General features: G+C 47.5%; 2 protein-coding genes across 2 annotated transcripts; one reads left to right on the top strand and one right to left on the bottom strand.

Moving 5' to 3' along the window:
* Positions 1-6,168: 6,168 nt before the first annotated feature.
* LOC130303993 (histone H4) lies at positions 6,169-8,019 on the top strand. Its single transcript, XM_056551881.1, has one exon. It carries the CDS (start codon positions 7,695-7,697, stop codon positions 8,004-8,006), a length of 312 nt encoding a protein of 103 aa, XP_056407856.1. The 5' UTR covers positions 6,169-7,694; the 3' UTR covers positions 8,007-8,019.
* A 1,703-nt stretch (positions 8,020-9,722) lies between these two features.
* On the bottom strand, positions 9,723-10,117 carry LOC130303986 (histone H2B 1.1). The gene has a single exon (XM_056551875.1). The coding sequence runs from the start codon at positions 10,101-10,103 to the stop codon at positions 9,723-9,725; it is 381 nt and encodes a 126-aa protein (XP_056407850.1). The 5' UTR covers positions 10,104-10,117.
* Between the last annotated feature and the right edge of the window lie 100 nt (positions 10,118-10,217).

The following is a 10,217-nucleotide window of genomic DNA, read 5'->3' as shown; positions in this document are numbered from 1 at the left end:
ACCGCACCAGCGCTCCTGTAAACCCAGAGCACGGGTGGACCAGTGGCTGACTCCGCACCAACTGGAGATCGGCAAGGTGGTTTGTGACAATGGAACAAATTTGTTGGCGGCATTGAGGTTGGGCAAGTTGACACATGTGCCGTGCATGGCACATGTGTGTAATCTGATTGTACAACGCTTTGTGCTCAAGTACCTAGTCTTACAGGATGCCCTGAAGCAGTCCAGGAAGATGTGTGGCCATTTCAGGCGTTCCTACACGGCCATGGTGCACTTGTTAGGTATCCAGCGGCAAAACAACATGCCAGTGAGGTGCTTGATTTGCGACAGCCCGACACATTGGAATTCAACACTCCTAATGTTCGACCGCCTGCTCCAACAAGAAAAAGCCATCAACAAATATTTTTATGACCGGGGTGCTAGGACATCTGGGAATTGTTTTGCCACGTTACTGGAGGCTCATGCGCAATGCCTGTAGGCTCATGCGTCCTTTTGAGGAGGTGACAAACCTGGTCAGTTGCACCGAAGGCACCATCAGCGACATCATACCATTTGTTTTCTTCCTGGAGCGTGCCCTGCAAAGAGTGCTGTATCAGGCAGTAGATGCACATGAAGAGAAAGAGTTGTGGACACCATCACCACCAGAAACAGACTTATCAGCATCGCTTGCTGGACCTGCGGCAACGCTGGAAGAGGATTGTGAGGAAGAGGAGTCAGAGGAGGAATGTGGCTTTGAAGAGGAGGAGGAAGACCAACCACAGCAGGCATCCCAGGGTGTTCCTTGTCACCTATCTGGTTACTGTGGTGTTGTACGTGGCTGGGGGGAAGAAGATTATACCTTCCCTGACATCTCTGAGGACGAGGAACGGGACATGAGTAGCTCGGCATCCGTCCTTGTGCATATGGGGTCTTTCATGCTGTCGTGCCTGTTGAAGGACCCTTGTATAAAAAGTATGAAGGAGAACGACCTGTACTGGGTGTCCACGCTACTAGTCCCCCGGTATAAACATAAAGTGCCTGACATGTTACCGGATTACAGCAAGGCGGAAAGGATTCAGCAGGTCCAAAATAAATTAAGAAGTATGCTGTTCACAGCGTATAAGGGTCATGTCACAGCACAACAGGCATCTAACAGGGGAAGAGGTGAAAGTAATCCTCCTCCCACGAACACGCCGGCTGTACAGACATGCTGTTGATGGAGGACATGCAGAGCTTTTTAAGTCCTACACATTGCCAAAGCCCTTCGGGGTCCACCATCAGAGAACGACTTGACCGACAGGTAGCAGACTACCTGGCCTTAACCGCAGATATCGACACTCTGAGGAGCGATGAACCCCTTGACTACTGGTTTTGCTGGCTTGACCTGCGGCCTGAGCTATCCCAATTTGCGCTCAAACTTCTGGCCTGTCCCGCTTCAAGTGTCCTGTCAGAAAGGACCTTCAGTGCAGCAGGAGGTATTGTCACCTTGGTCAAAAAAGTCTGGATTACCTCACCTTTCTTAAGATGAATGAGGGATGGATCCCGAAGGGACTGACACTAGGTGATACATTTGACTGAACAAGGCCTGATCAGATGACCTGCCTTGGCCTAAAAATGGTCCACACGCTGCTGTATTTGAACTCTGAATGCTGGATAACTTGCGTGATTTATCCGCCACCAACTAGGGTTCAAGCTGCAATGTTTTAGGGCACTTTCTGCCTGGCAACAGTGGCGTTGCGACCTGGGTGCAGGGGGTGTGGCCCGTACCGGGTGACACCAACCTAAGGGGGTGACACCAAGACCCTCCACAGCACCCAGCCCCCCCTCCTCAGCTACACCGACACCCCCCATCTTTGCCCAACCAGCCTCCCGTCCGTCAGCACCCCCCCCGCCTTCACCTGCGCTGTGTGTGCGGTGCGCCCGTCCGTCAGCAACCCCCCCTTTCACCTGCACTGTGCGCCCGTCCGTCATCACACCCCCCCCTCACCTTCACCAGCACTGTGCCCGGCCTCCGCTCCCACGTCTGCGCCGGCCTTACGTCACACCGCATGGCCGCATAGGAGGACGTCAGTTACGTCACTCGCAGGGCGCCCGGTGAGAAGGAACGCTGCGCTGGATGGGTGAGTGTGTGTGTGTCTGACTCTCTGTCTGTCTCTATCTATGTTTGTGTGTGTGAGACCGTGTGTATGTGACTGTGTGACTCTGTGTATGTGTGACTCTCTGAGTGTGTGTGACTGTGTGACTCTGTGTGTGTTTGTGCGACTCTGTGTTTGTGTGACTGTGTGTGTGTGACTGTGTGACTCTGTGTGTGTGTCTGTGTGAGTGTGTGTCTCTCTGACTGTGTGTGAGTGTGTGTCTCTCTGACTGTGTGTGAGTTTGTGTGTGTGTCTCTCTGTGTTGTATGTTTTTTTTTTATTTGTGTGTGTGTGTGTGTGTGGGGGGGGGGGGGGGGTTGTACCAGCGATCTAATGTGGGGAGACTTTGACCCATTGTGGGGAACCTGCAAGGGATCCTGCGGCCTAATGTGGGGAAACTACTACCAAATGTGTGAAGTCTATGCTACCAAATGTGGGGAGTCTATGCTACCTTATGTGGGGAATCTGTGCTACCTAATGTGGGGAATCTGTGCTACCTAATGTGGGGAAATTTCTACCTAATGTGGGGAATCTGTGCTACCTAATGTGGGGTAACTGGTACCTACCTAATGTGGGGGAACTGGTACCAAATGTGGGGAATCTATGCTGCCTAATGTGGGGAAAAGATGCTACCTAATGTGGGGAAACTGCTACCTACCTAATGTGGGGGAACTGCTGGCCAGTAGCACCCTCATCATCCTCCAGCAACACCCCCCCAGTAGTAGCACCCCCATCATCCATTAGCAACACCACCAATACCCCCCTCCCGTGGTAATAGCATCAGCTAACGGATGTTGAGGGGTGTTACTGCGGTTGTGGTATTATATTCAGAGGGTGCACTGTATGGCAACGTTATATTCAGAGGGCGCAGTTTGTGGTAGTATTATATTCAGAGGGTGCAGTGGGTGGTAGTATTATATTCAGAGGGCGCAGTTTGTGGTAGTATTATTAGAGATGAGCGAACTTACAGTAAATTTGATTCGTCACGATCTTCTCGGCTCGGCAGTTGATAACTTATCCTGCGTAAATTAGTTCAGCTTTCCGGTGCTCCGGTGGGCTGGAAAAGGTGCATGCATTCCTAGAAAAGAGTCTCCTAGGACTGTATCCACCTTTTTCAGCCCACGGGAGCCCCTGAAAGCTGAACTAATTTATGCAGGAAAAATCATCAACTGCCGAGCCGAGAAGTTTGTGATGAGTTGAATTTACTGTAGTTCGCTCATCTCTAAGTGTTATATTCAGAGGGCGCAGTGGGTGGTAGTATTATATTCAGAGGGTACAGTATGTGGTAGTATTATATTCAGTGGGTACAGTGTGTTGCAGTATTATATTCAGGGGTATAGTATGTTTCAGATTTATATTCAGGGGTACAGTATGTGGCAGATTTATATTCAGAGGGTACAATGTGTGGCAGATTTATGTTCAGAGGACACAGTGTGTGATAGTATTATATTCAGAGGGTACAGTGTGTGGCGGTATTATATTCAGGGGTACAGTATGTGGCAGATTTATATTCAGAGTGTACAGTATGTGTTGGTATTATATTCAGAATGTACATTGTGTGGTAGTATTATATTCAGTGGGTACGGTGTATGGAAGGTTTATAATCAAAGAGTATAGTGTATAGTAGTATTATATTTAGAGGATACAGTGTCTGGCAGGTTTATAATAATACTTGTTTTCATATAGAGGATGAGAATGCGCTGACATAGTGAGGAGACGTCTGGGCGTCACATTCTGCAGAGAGAAGTTTTAGCTGGAACAAGTCTTGGCGGTATGTACCATCCGAATTAGATAAGGGAAGACTATAGAGAAGACGTCACCTATAGTCACTGATATCATTGTACATTCTGCTCTCTATGTCCTATCAGAGCTGTAGTCGCTTGTCAGTTCTACAGTTATGGTGAGTGAAACTACAACTCCCAGCATAACCTCACTACTGCTCAAAGGGGTACTCTACTGGAAAATATTTTTTTTTAATCAACTGGTGCTACAAAGTTAAACAGATTTGTAAATTACTTCTATTTAAACATAATCCTTCCAGTACTTATTAGCTGCTGTATAAGCGATTCACAGGAAGTTATTTTCTTTTTTAATTTATTTTCTGTCTGACCACAGTGCTCTGTGCTGACACATCTGTCCATGTCAAGAACTGTCCATAGTAGGAGCAAATCCCCATAGCAAACCTATCCTGCTCTGGACAGTTCCTGACATGGACAGAGGTGTCAGCAAATAGCACTGTGGTCAGACTGGAAAGAACTACACAACTTCCTGTGGAGCATACACCAGCTTATAAGTACTGTAAGTATCACCATCTCATTCACACAAACCAAACTTCTATTTATTTATTTTTTTACCAAATATTCACAAATCACTTACCAAACCTCCTGGATGTCCTATTATTTCATGTACAAACTCTGCAACCAGTAATCTTGCACGTTACCTGGATCTATGTCTTTAGGACTATAATGAGTTCTGTATCAAGGTATGAGCCGCTCACCACATACATGCCCTCCTCACCACCTGTGCCGTGGACCGGCTGGTACCGCCTCCAGCCTATTATTAGACAAGAACAAAGGCGAGGTCCGGCACCTGGATGGTTGCAGATAAAAGCTTGCATTATTTTATTGAAGATATCGCAGTACAAGGCAAAACGTCTGACACGTTTCGCACATGACCATGCTTAATCGTATGTCTACGATTAAGCACGGTCACGTGCGAAACGCGCCAGACGTTCTGCCTTGTACTGCAATATCTTCAATAAAATAACGCAAGCTTTTATCTGCAACAATCCTGGTGCCGGACCTCGTCTTTGTTCATATATATATATATATATATATATATATATATATATATATATATATATATATACAGTGGTCCCTCAACATACAATGGTAATTCGTTCCAAACGAGCCATCGTTTGTCGAATCCATGGTGTGTTGAGGGATTCATATAATGTAAAGTATAGGAAGCTGTGTCACCTGTCCCCGCTGCTCGCGATGGTGACCCCGGGCCTCCGCTGTCTTCTCCTGGTCTTTTCCGGTCCTCTGCTGTCTTCTCCGGTCCTCTCCTGGTCTTCTCCGCTGTCTTCTCCGGTCCTCTCCTGGTCTTCTCCGCTGTCTTCTCCGGTCCTCTCCTGGTCTTCTCCGGTCCTCTCCTGGTGTTCTCCGCTGTCTTCTCCAGTCCTCTCCTGGTCTTCTCCGCAGTCTTCTCCGGTCCTCTGCTGTCTTCCGCAAGGCCTTACTAGGCCTGCGTAGCGATTTCATTACGCCGCTGAGTACGCCATTCCTATTGGATGGCGTGCGCAGCAGCGTATTGACGTCATTGGAGAGGGCCGAGAAGACACCGGAAGACCAGCGCTGGACCCAGAGGGCGCCCTGGAGCATCGTGGAGGGGTAAGTAATACTTACCGCACCACACGAGGAACATTAAGCTGCAATCCGGCAGCAGCTTAAGCATTTTGCGCTGCCGGAGAGCACTTAATGCGATGGCCCCGACATAAAAAAAGCATCATATGTCAATTTGATCATATGTCGGGCCATAGTAGGTCGGGGGGTCACTGCATATATAGATAGGTAGATAAAGTCATCAATAGTGTTGAGTGGCATAGGCCATATTCGAATTCGCTAATATTCGCGAATATATGGACGAATATTTGTCACATATCTTTTTGAATATTCGAATATTCGTTATATTCTCGGTTTATTTTCGCATATGCGAATATACACGTAAGCGAAAATTAGCATATGTGAATATTCGCAAATACAATGTTAGCACACAAGAAAATTCGCACATGCGAAAATTGGCATATGCTACTTTTCGCATATTCAGCCTTCTTTACACCACACAAGCTGGAAGCAGAGAGGGGTGATCACTGTGATGTGTACTGTGAAGACAAAAAAAAATAAAATAAAATAATTTAAAAAAAAAAAGAATATTCGTAATTACGAATATATAGCGCTATATTCGCGAAAAATATTCGAATTGCGAATATTCGCGAGCAACACTAGTCATCAATATATAGAATCTAGGCTAAGGGAGTGTTCAGTCCTGTTTTCTGTTCATTGTGCAACAGCGACATCTACTGTCAGTTTACTGCAATCACATTACTAGATATCAGGTTCCCGCTAATTCTGTTTCTTTTGCGGTCACCTCATTATTCTATAAATGATTACATTCTAATAACATCTACTGATCAACAATCACAACGTTAACCCTTTAACCACGAGAGATACATGAGATCTGATCTCACTGCTGGTCTCATAACTCAGTCCCGCTTCGCTTCCCGTTCGGCCTGGATTTCTATTGATCTTTTCCACATTGAATCAGACTTTTTATTACATTTTTCCTTTTATCGTTATTTTATGTAAATAGTTATTGTATATGATCTTACTCTGCTGTAAAATATCGTCCAATGAGAACTCTGACCGGAGTCTTAGCGATTGTTTTATAAACAATTTAACCCCTCAGCATTCAAGGGATGTTTAGACCTAATAAAGCGCTTAGTGTGAACAGCAAACGTCTCCTCTATTAGTTGTTTTTTCTAGAATAAAGCGGTTCTTATTCTGCGTTATACATTGGGATATCTGATCTTCTATACCAGTGTGGAGAGATCCCAGTGTCCGTCCTTCATGAAGACTTCGGCCGGAGAACTTCTGGAATGTAATCTTATCCATCTAGATTTGGAATTAACGCTTGATCGTGTGAATATATCGCTAATAACAGAGTAGCTCAGTAATAGTCCGGTCCCTGACTTTGCTATTACGGTGCAGAGCTGGATTGTTGTAATAATCTGCTGGGTGTGACCAGGGGTCTATGGGGGATGAAGCTTCAGACATAGAGCTGATGTGATGAGCGGCTTTTTCTTCCACAGAGATGACTGCGGTTTCGTTACATTGTAGAGACTTGCGGTACCTGCTGTGCCCCGAGCACAGATTATTAGGTCCCGTCCATCCCTATAGGACTCGTTTCCTTGTAGAATCTTGGCGGCCCCGATAATCACTGAGATACACAGATGTCCCTGTCAGTGATGTCCCCGTCAGTGGTCCCAGCCATTGGACACCGCAGTCTCCTTACAGCTGTGAATTAATGTCTTTGACTGATATAATGAAAATAAAACAAGGAACAGAAAATGTGGACACTAAAGAGTTAATGTACGGATCTATAGCTCTGATACTTAGTACCGATCGGATGATAACGGAGCTTTGGGGATTTTTTCTTTTCTCCTCCTCATCCATGTAATAACAGGAGCCCCCTCATTGGTGCTTATTCCCGGTGACTGTATACGGAGAGTGCCGGCATCCGCAGCCTGAGAAGGAGCCGCCTGTATATGAGATCACATAACACGGGACAATTGTCTTCTCTCCCAGAGCGGAGAATTACAGGGTGAGCGGGAAATTCAAAATCAACTAAGCTTTTGTGTTCAGCCAATCAAAAGAGAAGGGGAGGGGCCGGAAATGTAAATTATTAAAGGAAACGCCCATGATGACGTCATCTTGTTTGAGTTCTCCGTCTGGTCCGCCATGTGCTATATAAACCAGGACTCCGCTTCCTCAGACATAATTCATTCTATTCTCAATCAGCAGGATGTCGGGACGCGGTAAAGGAGGGAAAGGTCTCGGTAAGGGCGGAGCCAAGCGGCACAGGAAGGTGCTCCGGGATAACATCCAGGGCATCACCAAGCCTGCCATCCGCCGTCTAGCTCGCAGGGGAGGTGTGAAGCGCATCTCCGGCCTCATCTATGAAGAGACTCGCGGTGTCCTGAAAGTCTTCCTGGAGAACGTCATCCGTGACGCCGTCACCTACACCGAGCACGCCAAGAGGAAGACCGTCACCGCTATGGACGTGGTGTACGCCCTCAAGCGCCAGGGCCGCACTCTCTACGGCTTTGGAGGTTAATTCTAATCCTGAAATCATCTCCTCCCCCCAAAGGCTCTTCTCAGAGCCGCCCACATGTTCTATAGAAAGGCTACAATTCCTTGTGTCTTCCCTACTGAGTGGTTGTGTGGTCGGTGTTGTGCTTTGGTGGTTGCGGTGTTTTTTTCCCCTCAATTCTAACTTAATCAGAGAAGGAGCGGGAAATACCGGCAGACTATCTGCCCCGGGAGATTTCCACTAAATGTTCTGACTACTGCCCTCACCATCTACATCATTCTTCCCCTCCTCCAGATTTCATTACTTCCCTCCCCCACCAAATCACTATCTCCCTAAAGAGTCCGTGTTATAGAGGATGCAGATCTCCTGATAACGGGATATAAATGCGTCTTATCCGGATACCACTGGATAGACGAGTCTTCGCTCTATAGCACCTGTAAGTTAATTAATGGAGCAGTTCACACCGAACTAAATTGCTGCGGCTTTATTCTAGTGTAGATGCAGGTTCCTCTATATCACTCCTCAGCACGTTGCAGGCTGGCGCAGTGTGCGCTTCTCCCTGTGATACCGATCCTCACTGATGTCCCGGACTGTGATAGCGGCACAAACCCCCATACACCGGACTATGATAGCGCTATGTTCTACTACCCAGCGAGAATCGGAGTCCCGGTGATCACTGACTGTTCCTCTAACAATTCCTGTATAAAGTTTTGGCAATGATTCCGGAGAAATAATTGTAGAAATGAGCGGGAAACTCCCAATATGTATAACACTACATGTCCGCCAATTATTCCTCAGCTTAATAACTATACATATCATCCAGCATCATGAGCGGGGAGAGGTACCGGTCCCCGCCACTCACCCCTGGCAGGTGCATGTTAATCTGGTTTACACAGACTAATAGGGGCAGATTTGGAGCTGATGGTATCGTCTATTATGGATCTTTATCCCTGCGCCCGGATACATTGTTATATCTCCATCAGTCGGTGACATTTGGGGAGCTATAGCCCTGAGCGTTGTAATTGTCTCATTATTGTAGTGCACATGCCGCTAAAGGGTTAACAATGAGCCGTGCGCGCGGTCCCGTCCGATGCCTAATGCTCATTGGCTGATCACAGGATGTTCAGGATTTGAATTTCCCGCTTCCCCCAGACCCGATAACAATGGAGAGATCTCCCCGAGATGTAGAGCCTGATTCAGTGTCTGACTACTACCCTCATCATCCTTGTTTCTCTATTGTACCCCCTAGTCAGTGCACAAAGATTATGGCAGCAGGATGCGCGTCTCATTATAAACCCCGGCGATTCCAATCAATAGATTCCCCGGTCAGTAAATTAGGATTTATAGCGTTACCGCAACAATCCACTCCAGTAAGGCTGTGTGATCGATCAGGACCGCGGAGATTATAGAAGAAATAATCGGGGAATCTGGTGGAGGTGATACTGATCACAAGACAGATCGGGCAATGGGTTAACTACGGAGAACTGATCTACAGCGCCCCCCGCTCCACCACAGGAGAATATACATCCTGCAGTCAGTGAGAACCGCAGCCGCCGCTCTGATCTCACCCGATTCCGGAGCAGAATATATATAGTCTCAATAGACTGTACTGACAGAATAGCGGCCACATATACAGAAGAGAATACGGGGAATACAGACAGGAGAAGCCCCAGCTCTATTATAGACAATGTGGGTGGCTCTTAGAAGAGCCTTTGGGGTGACAGCAGGAGGCGGAGCAGGTTACTTGGCGCTGGTGTACTTGGTGACTGCCTTGGTGCCCTCGGACACGGCGTGCTTGGCCAGCTCTCCAGGCAGCAGCAGGCGCACGGCGGTCTGGATCTCCCGGGAGGTGATGGTGGAGCGCTTGTTGTAGTGAGCCAGACGGGAGGCTTCCCCTGCGATGCGCTCGAAGATATCGTTGACAAAGGAGTTCATGATGCCCATGGCCTTGGAGGAGATGCCGGTGTCAGGGTGGACCTGCTTGAGCACCTTGTACACGTAGATGGCATAGCTTTCCTTCCTGGTCTTCCTCCGCTTCTTGCCGTCCTTTTTCTGAGTCTTGGTCACGGCTTTCTTGGAGCCTTTCTTGGGCGCTGGTGCAGACTTGGCGGGATCAGGCATGATTATCAATCTCAAGAATTCCTAACTTAAACAAAGAGGATAATGATGTCGCTTACTCCCTCTGCAGCCGTATTTATAGGCAGCCCATGCAAAAGAGCAATGCCGTCAGCCTCT

Source organism: Hyla sarda, unplaced genomic scaffold (assembly GCF_029499605.1).
Source record: "Hyla sarda isolate aHylSar1 unplaced genomic scaffold, aHylSar1.hap1 scaffold_1253, whole genome shotgun sequence".
Lineage (NCBI taxonomy): Eukaryota > Metazoa > Chordata > Amphibia > Anura > Hylidae > Hyla > Hyla sarda.
The sequence above is the reverse complement of the archived record's forward strand: the minus strand, read 5'-3'. Positions and strand labels throughout refer to the sequence as shown.